Source organism: Bufo bufo, chromosome 2, assembly GCF_905171765.1.
Source record: "Bufo bufo chromosome 2, aBufBuf1.1, whole genome shotgun sequence".
Taxonomy (NCBI): Eukaryota; Metazoa; Chordata; class Amphibia; order Anura; family Bufonidae; genus Bufo; species Bufo bufo.
The window spans coordinates 291,810,324-291,830,824 of record NC_053390.1 but is presented as its reverse complement, the minus strand read 5'-3'; the positions used below and the strand labels follow the sequence as shown (position 1 = coordinate 291,830,824).

At 44.2% G+C, this 20,501-nt stretch overlaps 1 protein-coding gene across 2 annotated transcripts in view; it reads left to right on the top strand.

The window, feature by feature from the left end:
* Positions 1-20,501, top strand: part of ARHGEF40 (Rho guanine nucleotide exchange factor 40) — a 198,545-nt gene that overhangs the window by 147,900 nt on the left and 30,144 nt on the right. For both annotated transcript variants that reach the window (XM_040416739.1, XM_040416738.1), the window contains exons 16-18: positions 5,888-6,112; positions 8,962-9,132; positions 12,206-12,383. In XM_040416739.1, the coding sequence (XP_040272673.1) occupies positions 5,888-6,112; positions 8,962-9,132; positions 12,206-12,383 (574 nt within the window). The remainder of the gene's footprint in view (positions 1-5,887; positions 6,113-8,961; positions 9,133-12,205; positions 12,384-20,501) is intronic.

The following is a 20,501-nucleotide window of genomic DNA, read 5'->3' as shown; positions in this document are numbered from 1 at the left end:
AAATTTATTGTTCTACATGTCTTTGATAAAAAAAAAATGTTTGGGTAAAAAAAAAATGGTTTGGGTAAAAGTTATAGCGTTTACAAACTATGGTACAAAATGTGAATTTCCGCTTTTTGAAGCAGCTCTGACTTTCTGAGCACCTGTCATGTTTCCTGAGGTTCTACAATAGCCAGACAGTACAAACACCCCACAAATGACCCCATTTCGGAAAGTACACACCCTAAGGTATTCGCTGATGGGCATAGTGAGTTCATAGAACTTTTTATTTTTTGTCACAAGTTAGCGGAAAATGATGATTTTTTCTTTTTTTTTTTCTTTTCTTACAAAGTCTCACATTCCACTAACTTGTGACAAAAAATAAAAACTTCTATGAACTCACTATGCCCATCACAAAATACCTTGGGGTCTCTTCTTTCCAAAATGGGGTCACTTGTGGGGTAGTTATACTGCCCTGGCATTCTAGGGGCCCAAATGTGTGGTAAGGAGTTTGAAATCAAATTCTGTAAAAAATGACCTGTGAAATCCGAAAGGTGCTCTTTGGAATATGGGCCCCTTTGCCCACCTAGGCTGCAAAAAAGTGTCACACATCTGGTATCTCTGTATTCAGGAGAAGTTGAGGAATGTGTTTTGGGGTGTCTTTTTACATATACCCATGCTGGGTGAGATAAATATCTTGGTCAAATGCCAACTTTGTATAAAAAAATGGGAAAAGTTGTCTTTTGCCAAGATATTTCTCTCACCCAGCATGGGTATATGTAAAATGACACCCCAAAACACATTCCCCAACTTCTCCTGAGTACGGAGATACCAGATGTGTGACACTTTTTTGCAGCCTAGGTGGGCAAAGGGGCCCATATTCCAAAGAGCACCTTTCGGATTTCACAGGTCATTTTTTACAGAATTTGATTTCAAACTCCTTACCACACATTTGGGCCCCTAGAATGCCAGGGCAGTATAACTACCCCACAAGTGACCCCATTTTGGAAAGAAGAGACCCAAGGTATTCGCTGATGGGCATAGTGAGTTCATGGAAGTTTTTATTTTTTGTCACAAGTTAGTGGAATATGAGACTTTGTATGAAAAAAAAAAAAATAAAAATCAGCATTTTCCACTAACTTGTGACAAAAAATAAAAAATTCTAGGAACTCGCCATGCCCCTCACGGAATACCTTGCGGTGTCTTCTTTCCAAAATGGGGTCACTTGTGGGGTAGTTATACTGCCCTGGCATTTTCCAGGGGCCCTAATGTGTGGTAAGTAGGTAAATGACCTGTGAAATCCTAAAGGTGCTCTTTGGAATATGGGCCCCTTTGCCCACCTAGGCTGCAAAAAAGTGTCACACATGTGGTATCGCTGTATTCAGGAGAAGGTGGGGAATGTGTTTTGGGGTGTCATTTTACATATCCCTTGCTGGGTGAGAGAAATATCTTGGCAAAAGACAACTTTTCCCATTTTTTTATACAAAGTTGGCATTTGACCAAGATATTTCTCTCACCCAGCATGGGTATATGTAAAATGACACCCCAAAACACATTCCCCAACTTCTCCTGAGTACGGAGATACCAGATGTGTGACACTTTTTTGCAGCCTAGATGCGCAAAGGTGCCCAAATTCCTTTTAGGAGGGCATTTTTAGGCATTTGGATACCAGACTTCTTCTCACGCTTTGGGGCCCCTAGAATGCCAGGGCAGTATAAATACCCCACATGTGACCCCATTTTGGAAAGAAGACACCCCAAGGTATTCAATGAGGGGCATGGCGAGTTCATAGAATTTTTTTTTTTTTGGCACAAGTTAGCGGAAATTGATATTTTTAATTTTTTTCTCACAAAGTCTCCCTTTCCGCTAACTTTGGACAAAAATTTCAATCTTTCATGGACTCAATATGCCCCTCACGGAATACCTGGGGGTGTCTTCTTTCCGAAATGGGGTCACATGTGGGGTATTTATACTGCCCTGGCATTCTAGGGGCCCTAAAGCGTGAGAAGAAGTCTGGAATATAAATGTCTAAAAAAATTTACGCATTTGGATTCCGTGAGGGGTATGGTGAGTTCATGTGAGATTTTATTTTTTGACACAAGTTAGTGGAATATGAGACTTTGTAAGAAAAAAAATAAATAATTCCGCTAACTTGGGCCAAAAAAATGTCTGAATGGAGCCTTACAGAGGGTGATCAATGACAGGGGGGGTGATCAATGACAGGGGGGTGATCAATGACAGGGGGGGTGATCAGGGAGTCTATATGGGGTGATAACCACAGTCATTGATCACGCCCGTGTAAGGCTTCATTCAGACGTCCGTATGCGTTTTGCGGATCCAATCCATCTATCAGTGCATCCGTAAAAATCATGCGGACATCTGAATGGAGCTTTACAGGGGGGTAATCAATGACAGGGGGGTGATCAGGGAGTCTATATGGGGTGATAACCACAGTCATTGATCATGCCCCTGTAAGGCTTCATTCAGACGTCCGGATGCGTTTTGCGGATCCGATCCATCTATCAGTGCATCCGTAAAAATCATGCGGACATCTGAATGGAGCTTTACAGGGGGGTAATCAATGACAGGGGGGTAATCAATGACAGGGGGGTGATCAGGGAGTCTATATGGGGTGATCACCACAGTCATTGATCACGCCCCTGTAAGGCTTCATTCAGACGTCCGGATGCGTTTTGCGGATCCGATCCATCTATCAGTGGATCCGTAAAAATCATGCGGACGTCTGAATGGAGCTTTACAGGGGGGTAATCAATGACAGGGGGGTGCTCAGGGAGTCTATATGGGGTGATCACCACAGTCATTGATCACGCCCCTGTAAGGCTTCATTCAGACGTCCGGATGCGTTTTGCGGATCCGATCCATCTATCAGTGGATCCGTAAAAATCATGCGGACATCTGAATGGAGCTTTACAGGGGGGTGATGAATGACAGGGGGGTAATCAATGACAGGGGGGTGATCAGGGAGTCTATATGGGGTGATCACCACAGTCATTGATCACGCCCCTGTAAGGCTTCATTCAGACGTCCGGATGCGTTTTGCGGATCCGATCCATCTATCAGTGCATCCGTAAAAATCATGCGGACATCTGAATGGAGCTTTACAGGGGGGTGATCAATGACAGGGGGGTAATCAATGACAGGGGGGTGATCAGGGAGTCTATATGGGGTGATCACCACAGTCATTGATCACGCCCCTGTAAGGCTTCATTCAGATGTCCGGATGCGTTTTGCGGATCCGATCCATCTATCAGTGGATCCGTAAAAATCATGCGGACGTCTGAATGGAGCTTTACAGGGGGTTGATCAATGACAGGGGGTAATCAATGACAGGGGGGTGATCAGGGAGTCTATATGGGGTGATCAGGGGCTAATAAGGGGTTAATAAGTGACGGGGGGGGGGGGTGTAGTGTAGTGTAGTGGTGCTTGGTGGTACTTTACTGAGCTACCTGTGTCCTCTGGTGGTCGATCCAAACAAAGGGGACCACCAGAGGACCAGGTAGCAGGTATATTAGACGCTGTTATCAAAACAGCGTCTAATATACCTGTTAGGGGTTAAAAAAAACACATCTCCAGCCTGCCAGCGAACGATCGCCGCTGGCAGGCTGGAGATCAACTCTCTTACCTTCCGTTCCTGTAAGCGCGCGCGCCTGTGTGCGCGCGTTCACAGGAAATCTCGCGTCTCGCGAGATGACGCATATATGCGTGACTGTGCGCAGCGCTGCCACCTCCGGAACGCGATCCTTCGTTAGGCGGTCCGGAGGTGGTTAAAATAGGGTTGCTAGGCATGGTCTGTCTATCTGTTGAAGGAAGGAGCAGAAGCAAGCTATGACAGCCAGGGACTGTAAGTAAATGATTAAAGCCAGGTCCTCCCCAGCAGCTGATAACAGTGCCTGGGCTGTGTGCACTTCTCCCTGTCCCTGCGCTTGGCAGACGCTCCCTCACTCAGCAGAGCTGGAGAAGGCAGAGTTGGAGCAGCGCAGACCAGGGAAGGGAGATCTGCCATCTGCTCAGTGTATAAATGAAAGCAACATGTGGTAAGAGGACCCCTTTGTGCTGCAGGAGATTAACCCTTTAGGGGGGAGGGCTCTGGTTACTGACACTTTTGGGGGGTTATTTTTACTGGCTAGTGAGGGCAGGCGGGATTAGCCTTAGGGTGAGGGCAGTGGCGGCCATCTTAACTGAATAGTGAAATTGCAGTTTTATGCAGACTGGTTGCTAAGGGCTGAATCTTATTAAATATGGGGTAAGTCAGTCTAATAGTAACTGATTCTGGAATATCATGTTATTAGTAACTACATATATGAAAATTTAAATTAGGGTCTAAATTTGACAGTTATCCTTTAAAGTGCCAGAGAATCCTTTTCATACTTCTGAAACAAAAAAGATGCACAGTATGGACAAAGCCTAATGGAAGATTCAGTGTAAGATCTGTTTGTAAGTGGTGTAGTAGTTTTCAGAGTATCTGAGAGCTCAGTAGATTAGTTCTTACAATGATTCCATTAACCAAATGGCCACAACAGATTTAGACATAAAGTTCGGTATTTGTATTTTTATTTTATCTGCATATTGTGCTAGCATCCAGTAACTGCACACGAATTACACTAAGTCATTCCCAAAGCCACATGTGTAGGAAGTTTATGATTAGGCAATCCACCAATGTGTGCAGTGTGGGGAAATAAGATTTGGGCATGTTGGATTTCCAAATGTCAAATCCTTGGTTTCCTCAGGAGATAAGCATGTGGCATGTTAATTCTTAGAAGCAGTTTTAGAAGCTTTTCAGCAGTGTTTCCGCCACCAAAAACACTTCTGAATTATATCCCAACCAGGGGCTGGATAAGAAAATCACTGGCAAAATGTCTTCTCATCATCTTCTAAATCCTCAACCAAATACTCTTCTAAAACACTTGTAATACTCCCCTGAATCCGCTACTAAATTAGAAATCTGCCACCAAAAATGACCTGTTTTCAACTGGTAATTTTAGTTATTTTTCTGCCGCAGATTTTGCTGTTTAACTTTAGCCTCCTAGTTGCCTGACAGAAGATTAGCTTCTGTTAGGGAAAAGGCACCTTGAGACCGTGCATGCACATCCTAACTGACAATGCATAAGACTCAATCACTTTAGATGATTGAAAATGCGATTGCAGATTTTTATAGATAGTGAGGGCTCATGCACACAACCGTATGTATTTTGCAATCCGCAAAAAAAAAGGATGACGTCCGTGTGTATTCCATATTTTGCAGAACGGAACAGCTGGCCCCTAATAGAACAGTCCTATCCTTATCCATAATGTGAACAATAATAGGATATTTTTGGAGGTTTTTGTCTTTTAATTTGTCTTTTAATAATAGGATATGTTCTATTTGCGGAACGGACATACGGAAACGGAATGTACTCGGAGTAACTTCCGTTTTGTTTTTGGTTGAAATGAATGGTTCTACATACGGTCCGCAAAAAATACGGAACGGACATGGAAAGAAAAATACATTTATGTGCATGAGACTTTATGCTGCATACCGTATGCAAACTTATTTTAAAAGTAAAGTCCACAAATTGTGTGCGTAAATGCAATTGCTCAATAGCCTCACAGTTAGACCACGATCTAGACTTCAGTGCTCTACCACCATACCATGTGACTGTGATTACACTTTCATTGCAATATCGAAGAATCGGCACATGCAGTCACACATTATTTGACCAGCCGTGAACAAGTTGCACAAGCAAAGAATGTATAAGTCATATGTATTATCAACCCTTACTCTATGTGTATGACTGCCTCTAGCTTCTATGAAATAAGTTTTTTATAATCAATGGTTGCCCACTAAATTCTTATGTCACTTTTAGATTCTCTCAAAGAGTCAATTTATTTTGAAATATATTTAAACCAGGGTAAAAAGAGGGACCAGAAAGAAGAGGAGGAATCATGGGGTATTCTGCAGAGACCACTTGAGCAATTGGACCAGTATCAGCGCTTTCTTGGAGACATGATGCTAGAGTGCGACCATGATACTGAACAAGAACGACAGTCCCTACATGCTGCTCGAGAACTTGTTGGCTCCCTCGTACTCCATGGAAAAAATCTGCTGGCTGCTGAAGCCATACGTGGATTTGAGGTAAACATCTAGTACATCTGATGCATTGTTCAGTAGAATACAAGGTAAGATTTTCTGTTGGGCTTAAAGTGGTTATCCAATTCTAACAATGCCCCCCACAGTGCCCGGGCCCATCCTTTAGATTATACCTACCCCATTCCCCGGCACACCGCGGTCCTCCGGATCCCTGCACGGCCACCACTGCATCTCCCCATCACGGGAATCAGAACATCTGGCTACAGGGGTGCAGCCAATAGCAAGCCGCGATGGTGGCCAGCCTCCCTAGCATCACGGGGACTGGTCACCGTCACAGCCTGCTATTGGTTGCACCCCCCGTCGCCGGGCATACAGACAATGGTTGTGGAACCACTGTGCCAAGTAACCGGTTGATGTTGTGCCAAACCCTAAGGCCGTTATTCTGACCGATACCCCCTGGGATGGTCCTAGTGTACTTTGCAGCTGAGCTACTGGGGTCAGGAATACCAGTGCAAACCACCAGAGACACAGGAATGGCATAATACAGAAGGCAGGCAGAATAAAGGCGAATCCAAGGCAAACACAACTCCAGACAAAAGACAAGACATGGATTATTGGCAGACAAACAGATCAGGAACCCAGACATGTGGATTTCATGCCCTTTGGACACATGGACTTAAAGAGGCTCTGTCATCATGATCAGTTGGTCATGCTGATTCTACTTTCTTTTGTCTGTATGCTAAACAGCTTCAGAGATATTCATATGCAAATAAGCACGTTGGAGCACCAGGGGCAGAGCTTAATCCTTGGAGCACTGTTTTTGCAAAACCCCCTATGATCTGCATACTCCCCTCCCATTGATTGACCGAGCAAATCATCAGCATGTCCTAGAGCTGTATGTACTTAATGTATATGATATGTACTGTAGCCTTACCATGTTGAGAGTGGATTTCGATGCTTAGAAAGCCAATATACATATTACTGATCAAGTTTCACGCTTTAATTTACTTGAGTCTGGATCCAGCACTGCCGGATGCTACCTGACACTCGCCGGCTCCATTCACTACAATGGGACTGGTGGAGATCCAGCCACAACTCAGCAAGTATGCCGAGAAGCGGCCGGATGAAAACTGCTGCATGCAGCGATCTTTGTCCGGCCACATCTTGGCATATTTGCTGGGTTGCAGCAGGCTCTCCACCGGTCCCCATTATATTGAATGGGGCTGGACGGTGATACGGTTGCTTCCAGCAATGCCGGAATGCAGCGAGATCAAGCAGGCTGTTCACTGCCGGATCTCTTTATTGCAAGTGTGAAACAAGCCTTATTCACAGGCACAGTACATGATTATAAACTATAGGTATATGATTATTACTAGTACTCAGACAGACTCCAAACAGACCAAAGTAAGACATGACGTAAAAGACATGATTTCACAAATAGGGCAGGTGATAGCACTCAAGAGACATACTGTACATAGCAGACTTAACAAACTTGTTCAAATTAGTTGAACAAATGCAGACATACACAGAGCAAGAGAATGATTAAGCCTCTCAATACAACACTGAGAAGGAATACAAGCACATTGGCACAATTTACACCACAAGTAACCAGAACCAGGATACACAGTGCAGTAGCAGTAGTGAATAGCCATATAGAGACATGGCCCCAAATCATACCCATAAGCATCTGGTGCGTACAGTTCAATGGTACGAGTTAAAGGCCATTATAACACTATGGGGGTCATTTATTAAGACCAGCGTTTTAGACACCGATCTTAATAAGGCCCTGCGCTGGCGGTGGATCCGCCGAAGTTATGTGCAGGCGCTAGCCACTACATAACTTCGGCGGATCCACCACCGCTTCTAAATCTACGCCAGCTTCCATGCTATTTTAAGCATAAAAAATGCTGAATGAACGGGCCTGCCAGCTCGCCCAAGCCATGCCAACTTTTGTAAACCTGGTGTGAGTGGGGAAAAGTCGCAGATTGTGGTACAAAGAACCTTTTGCACCGCAATTTGCGCCAGAAATAAGCCTAATATAGACATATTTCTGTTAGTAAATAACCCCCTATGTCCCCTGCAGAACCACATCCATTTTTTATTTATTTTGGTGACAGAATTACAAATTTTCAATAAAATTGCACAATTGTTTTACATGCACATTAAAAAATTGCACAACTTATACCAAACTCTGTAAACTGAATAATAAATGTTGGCCACATACCTTATTTTTCGGACTATAAGACGCACCTAGGATTTGGAGGAGGAAAATAAGAACAAAATATATTTTTCATCAGACCTCAGACCAGACCCCCAATCCTCATCAGACCCCCATTCTTCATCACACCTCAGATCAGACCCTCATCAGACCCCCAGCGCAGCACTTACCTCTCTTCTCCCCGCCCCTCCTGCATGTTGATGACCGCATCCATAATGGAAACGATCATTAGAATTGACGCACTGACTTTTTTCCATCACTTTTGGCCTTATAATCCGAAAAATAAAGTACTGTACCATTTAAATATTCAGAATGGATCAACAACACTTATCATATCTGCATATGACTCATGAGTGGAAGAAGGTGGGGGATCTCTGCTTTAAACTAATAGAACATTTAAACCCCCTATTGTCCTTTTACAACTCTCCCCTCGATCTCTTGGTGCCAAAAGTTATGTGGCCACCAGCACCATCTTACCCTTTAAGACCTCTTTAGCTATCCTCACGAAATACACTACTTTGCCCATTGTCACATGGTTCACCCTCATGACTCCTTGTGGAAACTTATGGCTACTTATCAGTTGTGCTACTGATCATGACTTTTAGATTCTGTGTCCCATAGATTGTACAAATTATCCTAATTATTGGTTTTATGTTTGGTTTATGTTCATACTTAGGTGGATGAGAAGGAACATGGTCGTCTCCTGCTTAAGGATGTATTTACTGTGTTATCTGGAAGAAAGAAGTCCTTGCGACATGTATTCCTATTCCAGAAACTTCTGCTACTAAGTAAACTGAAGACCGCAGAGGGAGGTTTGGAGACATATGGATTCAAACAAGCTTTTAAGGTATAAGAGATCTGAAACCAAGTGTTATCACATGGATTTGTCCCTGTGGCTGCAGCCCATTAGTTTACATTGTCAGTCTGAATGCAGGCACACACACTTTAATCGCCAGGATCGAGCTGCCCCTAATGTGTCAGGGAACATAAATGATCAAATATATATATATTGGAGGCGTGGCGATCTCCTTTGAGTCATGCACACCTGACCAGTCAATCTGTCCTGGAGGCTGGTTTTAAAGTCAGTATAAAACTGAGTCTGCTTATATAGAACCTACCAGTAGCCATTTGGCTCCAGGAGAGGTATATGGTGGGCTCAGCATGCATGTTGGTACTTGCATCCCTGGATCCGATGAAAGCTGTAATGGCGCCGGACGGGGTTAAAAGCAGAGTGTGCTTGGCTTGCATGCTGACCTGCATTCCCTGGACTTTGTGTGGCTGTCATGGCCCATGAACAGGTAGAAACTAGTGATAGGGACCACTCAAATGAGACAACCTTGACGCGGTGAGTGGCTTAATACGCTTTGGCCAAAATGTACACCAATGTCTCATCCAGCATGGAGGCAGGGCAGAATGCTGGATGTAGTGTGCGATCACATTTGCATTTTCCGTTAACATAAATGAACATAATGCTCATATTCGGGTGCTTTGTTTCCCAATGCAAAAGTTTGGATTTTGTATTCGCTTGGTTTATAGCAAACTCCTGTGAAATCAGTGAAGAAATCACAGGAATTCCCTGTGCAGAGGGGCCTGGAGGCAGGCAGAAAACATGCAGTCTATCTGCATGCATGTCCTATACAGATCACTAACAGTCATCTATGGGTTTTTACCTTTAGATCACTGTTACCAGTGCTCAGAATATGGAGACAGCAGGAAACACATAGATAATGTGTTCTCTTCTAACCTGAGCCCTCGTAGCAAACAAAAAGATAAAAGTAAAAATAAATTGTAGAAAAATAGAAAGTAAAAAAAAATAATTAAAATGCACACTTCGCTGAACCCTAATTTACCAGTTTAAGACACTCTATGTGACACAAACAGGTTTTACGTGCGCACCAGGTGCTCAGGCATACATATGTTTCTCTCAAGCAGAATATATGTTATGCTTATGCCAAACATATAATAATTACCCCAGCCACCAATTTTTGTAAATTCTTACCTGACCCAATTCTGCTTATATAGCTTTACTAACAAATCTCTGTCTTTGGGTTCTTATCGTCCATGTACAGAGGCTCCATCTAAAGCAGTATGCTACATTACACAGTATACAAATATTTGACATCACTAAGCACGGCAGAATTAGAGAATACATTTTTGGGGTTCAACACCACACAGCCCCACCGATCAGCTGTTACCTTGTAGCACCAGAATTTGGCACCAAAACTATGTATCACAATCGTGGAAACCCCTTTAAGGGGTTAAAATTAATTACATTGGTTTATGGTATATCGCACAAAGCTGCTTCACAACATCTATCTACTTTACACAATGCAGGGTTGTGTGTGTGGGGAAGGGGGTGGGCAGTGACTTCAGTGTAGGACTTGCAAGCACTGAAAACTTTTCTGTACAGTATATTAGGGAGGGTTACAGTAAAACCCAAACAGCACAGAAAAAAGTGGCTGTTAACAAGAGCACTGTGAGGGTCACAGGATGGGGACCCCCAACCAGACGTACTAAGTATTTTTCTAAAATACTCCTCTTGGCATTGAAGGAGTATTGCCAGAGGTGTATGTAATTTGTACGTCCCTTTTTGGGGCAGAGATAGCACCAGGATGAACGGTGCAAAGAGGTCTTGGCAGAGGCTGTGTGATGCTGTGGGCAATTTGATACATACAGATTTTGGCATTCAGGTGGATATTACTTTGACAAGTACCTCTAACTAAACAATGCTACAGACCAAGTACACCCCTTCATGGCAACACTGTTCTCAAATGGCAGTGGCCTCTTTCAACAGGGTAATGCACCTGCCACATTGCAAAAATTGTTCAGGAAAGGTTTGAGGATCATGACAAACAGTTCAATGTGTTGGCATGGCCTCCAAATTCCCCAGATCGCATTCCAATCGAACATCTATGTGATAGGGAAATTAAATCAAATGGTGGCCGCACCTCAGCATTTACAGAACTTAAAGGATCTGCTGTCAATGTGTTGGTGTCAGATCACAGGACACCTACAGAGGTCTTTTGGAGCCCATATTTCAATGGGTCAGAGCTGTTTGGTGGCAAGATGGGAACCTACACAATATTAGGCAGGTAGTTTTAACATTGTGGTTGATTGGTGTATATGCCCTGTACTGATGTGAGCTGGTGCCGCTCTGTATGTAAAATGGGTGGAGGAGGTGTAATTTCCCTTTTTCATGTTCATACTATGTCGCCAGGTAACGTCACACAGGTGCACAAACTGCTTCTGCCTAAGTGACGCCATTTGTGGCCACTCCATTCAGTAAGCTAGTTAAAGGAAGTATACAGGAAAAACTTCTGAGTTATTGCAATCTCAGAACACAACCACATGTAAAAAAAATTATAGACCTCAAGAGAGAATTTTTCATCAGACCCCCTTCCTCCTCAATGTGGCCTGACCTGCAGAGAGAAGTGTACTTACCTGCTCTCCGCCACTGGTTTCTGGCTGCTTTGCTGCCCTGCCATGCCCTCCCGTCTCCCCATGTCAACATCTGATTTAACACGAGTCACATGGCTTCTGCAGCCAATAAATGGCCACAGTGGTTACATATCCTTCTTGCATCATTTCACTGGATCATGTGATGCATGGAGGGCACATCACCCCTGTGTCCAGTCATTGGCTGTAACTCCACATGACCTGTGTCAAACTGGATGTTGGCATAGGGAGACTGGAGATCGGCAGCAGGGGCGCAAAGTAGCCAGAACCCAAGAAACGGGTAAGTATGCTTACCTCCACAGGTCCAGCCTTGTGGGAAGGTCTGCCTTAAAGGCTCCTGTGGTTGAACAAACCCTTTGAGAAACCATACAAGATCCATATATACTGCATGATTTACTGTAATTGGGTTAAATAAATATAGAGCAAAAAATGGTTATAAACTCTTTGTGCATCTTCCAATTTAGACAGCTGACATGGGTCTCACAGAGAATGCTACAGAGGGAGACACACGAATTGAGCTCTGGTTCCGCCGCCAAAAATCTCGCGAAACATTACTTCTCCAAGCAGAGACTACGAATGTGAAAGAGACTTGGAATAACGAGATAACTAAACTGTTGTGGGATCAAGGAGGGCTAAGCAAAGGTAGGTTTGACTTAAATATCATGAAAACTGTCTAAAGGCTGTATCGTAGGAACGCTTGTTAGCAATGATCTGGCAGTGAAGTATTGGAGAGTTTTCATGGAACCAGAAAGCACGTGTAAAAGAACAACCACCAGCCGTCCTGGCAGTCAGCTGTTCACATGTGTTTTGTGGCTGGAACCTGTGCTCAGGGCCGGCGTCAGCACCCGGCATACCCAGGCAAGTGCCGGGGCCCGCTGCTCCTGAGGGGGCCCACTGCCAGTGGCGTACCTCCAATAGAGGCAGACTACGGAGTTTCTATGGGGCCCCTGGGGGAAAGAGGTCCGGCCGTGGAGGCCCCCAATTACACACACACAAGCTCCTGTCACTTCCCAAGTCCTGCCTTGGGCTCAGTCCTTGCCTTTCAGCTCCCTGCCCCCCCCCCCCCCCCCCCCTTACCCAGCACTCTGTGTGTGTGTGTGTGTGTGTGTGTTGTCTCTCTGCTGGGCTGGCCAATCAGCATTTGCAGTGCTAGCAAAGCCTGCTGCTGATTGGTTGGCATAGCCTGCACCAGCAAGTAATGACTGAGGCTAGGCGCTGCAGACCCCAGTCCAAGTGACAGCCGAGCAGCTTACTGTGTAAGTAAAGTCAGCCCTGTTTACTACAGGTTCAAAATAAAAGTTCATGGAGACTGGGGCTGAGGCAGTGAATAAGGAGGGAAGGCACCATTCATGGGGAAGTGGGTTACGGCACACTATATAATAGGGAGAAACAGGCACAGATCTTGGGGGGGGTTGGCGCACTATATAATGCCCAACAGCAGGCACATATCATTTGGGAGCTAATGGCACACTATACATTATACGTATCAGGAACAATTTTAAGGGGGGGTGATGTATGGCACACTATATAATATACTGCAGCATGCAGCCAGGGGGGTATGACACACTACATATTATATGCAGCAATAAGCATAGTTCTTGGCTGGAATGGTACACTATATAGGCATACAGTATAATGACCTCCAGCGCCCCCTCCATACAGTATGACCCCCCAGTGAGGGGACCACTGGGGGTCATTATACTGTATAGGGGGCCACAGGAGGTCATTATACTGTCTGGGGCCACTAGGGGTCATTATTCTGAATGGGGGGGCCACTGGGGGTCACTATTCTGAATGGAGGGCCACTGGGGGGTCAATATACTGTTTGGGGGTCCACTGGAGGTCATTACACTGTGGGGGGGGGCATTATACTGTGTGAAGGGCCACTAGTGGTCATTATACTGTAAGGGGGCCCACTGAGATTTATTGCCCAAGGGCCCACATAACCCTGGAGCTGGCCCTGCCCCTGCTGATCAGCTGACATCCCCTTGGGAAGCTGCCAGTGCTGCCACACTTTTTTTTTGGCATGTATAAAAATGACCATGAAATGCATGTGTTTTTTACAAGCTTTTTTTTGGGGGGGGGGGGGGGGGGGCATGGCATTTTTTTAGTCACACAACATTTTTCTTGCATTTCTTTCAGCCTTTTTTTTTTCCTTTTAGAAGTCTATAGGAAAACGTTTCAGCATGCTCAAAAATGCCAAGGGACAAATAAATTTCAAGGAAATTATCTTAAAATACCAATACAAACAATGCTGTGGCATTTTTTTATTCTAAAAAAAAATACATGGTGACCCTCCCTAACATGGTCCCCAATGAAGTGAGGGGACATTGAATATTGTTGCGGAATACTCCAGAGCTAGAGCTGTTTTTTTCCTAATAGATTTCTTCTGGCTTATAGAAGGGGTATCAAGTGTCACATGTACAGGAGTTGTCCTAATGACTCAGCCACTTTAGGGCTCATGCACACGAACTTATTTTCTTTCCATGTCCTTTCCGTTTTTTTGCGGACCTTATGCGGAACCATTCATTTCAATGGGTCCGCAAAAAAAAACAAAAAGGTACTCCGTGTGCATTCTGTTTCTGTATGTCCGTATTTTCGTTCCGCAAAAATATAGAACTTGTCCTATTATTGTCCGCATTATGAACAAGGATAGTACTGTTCTATTAGGGGCCAGCTGTTCTGTTCTGCAAAATACGGAATGCACACAGACGTCATCTGTATTTTTTGCGGACGGGAAAACACATACGGTCATGTGCATGAGGTCTTAAAGGGAGTCTGTCACCACATTTGGGCATATTAGACCGATCAAATAGGGTTATATGATCCACCCAGAACTTAAAAACGGTACCTTTGTTGTAGAAAACGAACTTCTCTTTTAGCCGAAAATGAACTCCCCTCCCCTGTCGTTTTCCACTGCGGCTGTGCGGTCCAAATCGTAGCGGGCGCATGCGCAGTAGGTATCGCGATGCCCTGCCAGGAGCGGGCATCGCATTGCGCATGCGCCCGCTACGATTTGGACCGCACAGCCGCAGTGGAAAAGGACAGGGGAGGGGAGTAAACGGGCGGGCAGAGGCGCACGGAGGGCGGGGTTATGAGCCGTTGAGGAGGTGCTGCCTGGGGCTCCGAGGATTGAGAGAACGCCCTGGGCACTTGAGAGGGCTCATTAACATAACCTTATAAGTTCATTTTCGGCTAAAAGAAAAGTCCGTTTTCTACAACAAAGGTACCGTTTTTAAGTTCTGGGTGGATCATATAACCCTATTTGATCGGTCTAATATGCTGAAATGTGGTGACAGACTCCCTTTAACCTCCTCAGGACCGCCGTACGCAGGATTGCGTCTTTGCGGCGGCCCTGCTCTTCTGGGTGGACGCGCCGGCGCATCCTCTCGCGAGACGCGAGATTTCCTGTGAACGCGCGCACACAGGCGCGCGCGTTCACAGGAACGGAAGGTAAGAGAGTGGATCTCCAGCCTGCCAGCGGCGATCGTTCGCTGGCAGGCTGGAGATGTGTTTTTTTTAACCCCTAACAGGTATATTAGACGCTGTTTTGATAACAGCGTCTAATATACCTGCTACCTGGTCCTCTGGTGGTCCCCTTTGTTTGGATCGACCACCAGAGGACACAGGTAGCTCAGTAAATATGTTGCACCAAGCACCACTACACTAAACCCCCCCCCCTGTCACTTATTAACCCCTTATTCACCCTTGATCACCCCTGATCACCCCATATAGACTCCCTGATCACCCCCCTGTCATTGATTACCCCCCTGTCATTGATCAACCCCCTGTAAAGCTCCATTCAGATGTCCGCATGATTTTTACGGATCCACTGATAGATGGATCGGATCCGCAAAACGCATACGGACGTCTGAATGAAGCCTTACAGGGGCGTGATCAATGACTGTCGTTATCACCCCATATAGACTCCCTGATCACCCCCCTGTCATTGATTACACCCCTGTCATTGATCAACCCCCTGTAAAGCTCCATTCAGATGTCCGCATGATTTTTACGGATCCACTGATAGATGGATCGGATCCGCAAAACGCATACGGACGTCTGAATGAAGCCTTACAGGGGCGTGATCAATGACTGTGGTTATCACCCCATATAGACTCCCTGATCACCCCCCTGTCATTGATTACCCCCCTGTCATTGATCAACCCCCTGTAAAGCTCCATTCAGATGTCCGCATGATTTTTACGGATCCACTGATAGATGGATCGGATCCGCAAAACGCATACGGACGTCTGAATGAAGCCTTACAGGGGCGTGATCAATGACTGTGGTGATCACCCCATATAGACTCCCTGATCACCCCCCTGTCATTGATTACACCCCTGTCATTGATCAACCCCCTGTAAAGCTCCATTCAGATGTCCGCATGATTTTTACGGATCCACTGATAGATGGATCGGATCCGCAAAACGCATACGGGCGTCTGAATGAAGCCTTACAGGGGCGTGATCAATGACTGTGGTTATCACCCCATATAGACTCCCTGATCACCCCCCTGTCATTGATTACACCCCTGTCATTGATCAACCCCCTGTAAAGCTCCATTCAGACGTCTGCATGATTTTTACGGATCCACTGATAGATGGATCGGATCCGCAAAACACATACATGCGTCTCCCTAGGGCCTTCCAGGGGGGGTGATCACCCCATATAGACTCCCTGATCACCCCCCTGTCATTGATCACCCCCCCCCCCCCTGTCATGCTGCATTCAGATGTCCGTATGATTTTTACGGATCCACGGATACATGGATCGGATCCGCAAAACACATACGGACATCTGAATGGAGCCTTACAGGGGGGTGATCAATGACAGGGGGGTGATCACCCCATATTGACTCTCTGATCACCCCCCTGTCATTGATCACCCCCCTGTCATTGATCACCCCCCTGTAAGGCTCCATTCAGACATTTTTTTGGCCCAAGTTAGCGGAAATTATTTTTTTTCTTACAAAGTCTCATATTCCACTAACTTGTGTCAAAAAATAAAATCTCACATGAACTCCCCATACCCCTCACGGAATCCAAATGCGTAAAATTTTTTAGACATTTATATTCCAGACTTCTTCTCACGCTTTAGGGCCCCTAGAATGCCAGGGCAGTATAAATACCCCACATGTGACCCAATTTCGGAAAGAAGACACCCCAAGGTATTCCGTGAGGGGCATATTGAGTCCATGAAAGATTGAAATTTTTGTCCCAAGTTAGCGGAAAGGGAGACTTTGTGAGAAAAAAAATAAAAATATCAATTTCTGCTAACTTGTGCCAAAAAAAATATAATTCTATGAACTCGCCATGACCCTCATTGAATACCTTGGGGTGTCTTCTTTCCAAAATGGGGTCACATGTGGGGTATTTATACTGCCCTGGCATTCTAGGGGTCCTAAAGCGTGAGAAGAAGTCTGGGATCCAAATGTCTAAAAATGCCCTCATAAAATGAATGTGGGCCCCTTTGTGCATCTAGGCTGCAAAAAAGTGTCACACATGTGGTATCGCCGTACTCAGGAGAAGTTGGGGGATGTGTTTTGGGGTGTCATTTTACATATACCCATGCTGGGTGAGATAAATATCTTGGTCAAATGCCAACTTTGTATAAAAAAATGGGAAAAGTTGTCTTTTGCCGAGATATTTCTTTCACCCAGCATGGGTATATGTAAAAAGACACCCCAAAACACATTCCCCAACGTCTCCTGAATACTGAGATACCAGATGTGTGACACTTTTTTGCAGCCTAGGTGGGCAAAGGGGCCCACATTCCAAAGAGCACCTTTAGGATTTCACAGGTCATTTACCTACTTACCACACATTAGGGCCCCTGGAAAATGCCAGGGCAGTATAACTACCCCACAAGTGACCCCATTTTGGAAAGAAGACACCCCAAGGTATTCCGTGAGGGGCATGGCGAGTTCCTAGAATTTTTTATTTTTTGTCACAAGTTAGTGGAAAATGATGATTTTTTTTTAATTTTTTTTTCATACAAAGTCTCATATTCCACTAACTTGTGACAAAAAATAAAAACTTCCATGAACTCACTATGCCCATCAACGAATACCTTGGGGTCTCTTCTTTCCAAAATGGGGTCACTTGTGGGGTAGTTATACTGCCCTGGCATTCTAGGGGCCCAAATGTGTGGTAAGGAGTTTGAAATCAAATTCTGTAAAAAATGACCAGTGAAATCCGAAAGGTGCTCTTTGGAATATGGGCCCCTTTGCCCACCTAGGCTGCAAAAAAGTGTCACACATCTGGTATCTCCGTACTCAGGAGAAGTTGGGGAATGTGTTTTGGGGTGTCATTTTACATATACCCATGCTGGGTGAGAGAAATATCTTGGCAAAAGACAACTTTTCCCATTTTTTTATACAAAGTTGGCATTTGACCAAGATATTTATCTCACCCAGCATGGGTATATGTAAAAAGACACCCCAAAACACATTCCTCAACTTCTTCTGAATACAGAGATACCAGATGTGTGACACTTTTTTGCAGCCTAGGTGGGCAAAGGGGCCCATATTCCAAAGAGCACCTTTCGGATTTCACTGGTCATTTTTTACAGAATTTGATTTCAAACTCCTTACCACACATTTGGGCCCCTAGAATGCCAGGGCAGTATAACTACCCCACAAGTGACCCCATTTTGGAAAGAAGAGACCCCAAGGTATTTCGTGATGGGCATAGTGAGTTCATAGAACTTTTTATTTTTTGTCACAAGTTAGTGGAATATGAGACTTTGTAAGAAAAAAAAAAAATCATCATTTTCCGCTAACTTGTGACAAAAAATAAAAAGTTCTATGAACTCACTATGCCCATCAGCGAATACCTTAGGGTGTGTACTTTCCGAAATGGGGTCATTTGTGGGGTGTTTGTACTGTCTGGGCATTGTAGAACCTCAGGAAACATGACAGGTGCTCAGAAAGTCAGAGCTGCTTCAAAAAGCGGAAATTCACATTTTTGTACCATAGTTTGTAAACGCTATAACTTTTACCCAAACCATTTTTTTTTTTTACCCAAACATTTTTTTTTTATCAAAGACATGTAGAACAATAAATTTAGAGCAAAATTTATATATGGATCTCGGTTTTTTTTGCAAAATTTTACAACTGAAAGTGAAAAATTTCATTTTTTTGCAAAAAAATCGTTAAATTTCGATTAATAACAAAAAAAGTAAAAATGTCAGCAGCAATGAAATACCACCAAATGAAAGCTCTATTAGTGAGAAGAAAAGGAGGTAAAATTCATTTGGGTGGTAAGTTGCATGACCGAGCAATAAACGGTGAAAGTAGTGTAGGTCAGAAGTGTAAAAAGTGGCCTGGTCTTTCAGGGTGTTTAAGCACTGGGGGCTGAGGTGGTTAAAGGGTAATATTTTCATCAAAAAATCTATTTTAGCATATGTTACTGCTGCTGCAGCATTATGCATAAAGCAATCTTTAGTTTCTTCACTTACCACTGTTTTTCTTGAGTTTCCCCCTTAGTTACGGCTGTTTTGAATCCTACATTATGAGAATCTTCTCAAGATGGCTTCTATGCCAGTTCTATGAGGCCAAAACTGTGTTCCCTCAGGTCACATACAAACTTGCTGTAGCCAGCAGCTTCCTGCCAGCCAATCAGATTGGCTTACTGAGAGACACGCCTCCTCACTCTGAAGCCTAATGCAGGCATGCAGTGTGAAGGACCACCCCTCCGTCTTCCTAGTCAGAGTCAGATGAGCCATAGCAACAGCCTTTTAAGGGAGCAGTGGAAAGGGACAGGAGACATTAATGAAAGCTGTTATTATAAGGTAATTACAGATCTTTTGGCAATCATTGACAGACTAACTCAGGTATATATGCCTAGCTCTAATAACCTAGCAAATAATAAATATGACAGTTATCCTTTAAAGTGAATTTCCACCTTACCATGCCGTTCAACTTCTTCATGTATTTTTATAGCAGTCAGGGGCCATAGAAAAGATAACATTAAGGCTGCTTGTGGGAACTTGTAAGGAGACAGTATACAGTACGCTCCCCATAGTGGGGACTGCTGACAGTTAAAATTTCATACTTTCCCCCCTCCCAAGAAAAATAAATTTGTGAAAATCAGAACAAAAATACCCACTCACTTTTTTGAATGCCACCCCATTCCATCACCAAGGCTCCCATCTCCACTCCTTCCGGTCTGCAGCAGACCAGAAGTGATTACGTATACCAGAGATCACCTGACTGCATAAACTTAGCCCCTTTAAGAAATGAATCAAAACAGAATGTTGGTCCAAAATAAATAAAAAAACAATATAATATTCTAAGGTGTTCAGTTACTGCAAGCTCAATGCTGATATGTTCTGAACCAGCTGTGGTGAAACTACAACTCCCAGCATGCTTTACTCATTTCTATGGAGTTCTGTGAACAACCAAGTAAGTGTTCATCTTGGGAGTTGTAGTTTTACAACAGCTGGACTTCACTGTAAGCTGAACTATTGTACTAGAATGTAAGTCTGCAAATGGTAGTAACTTGAAAATAGTTCTTTAACCACCTCAGCCCCTATAGCTTAAACACCCTTAATGACCAGGCCACTTTTTACACTTCTGACCTACACTACTTTGACCGTTTATTGCTCGGTCATGCAACTTACCACCCAAATGAATTTTACCTCCTTTTCTTCTCACTAATAGAGCTTTCATTTGGTGGTATTTTATTGCTGCTGACATTTTTACTTTTTTTGTTATTAATCGAAATTTAACGATTTCTTTGCAAAAAAAATGAAATT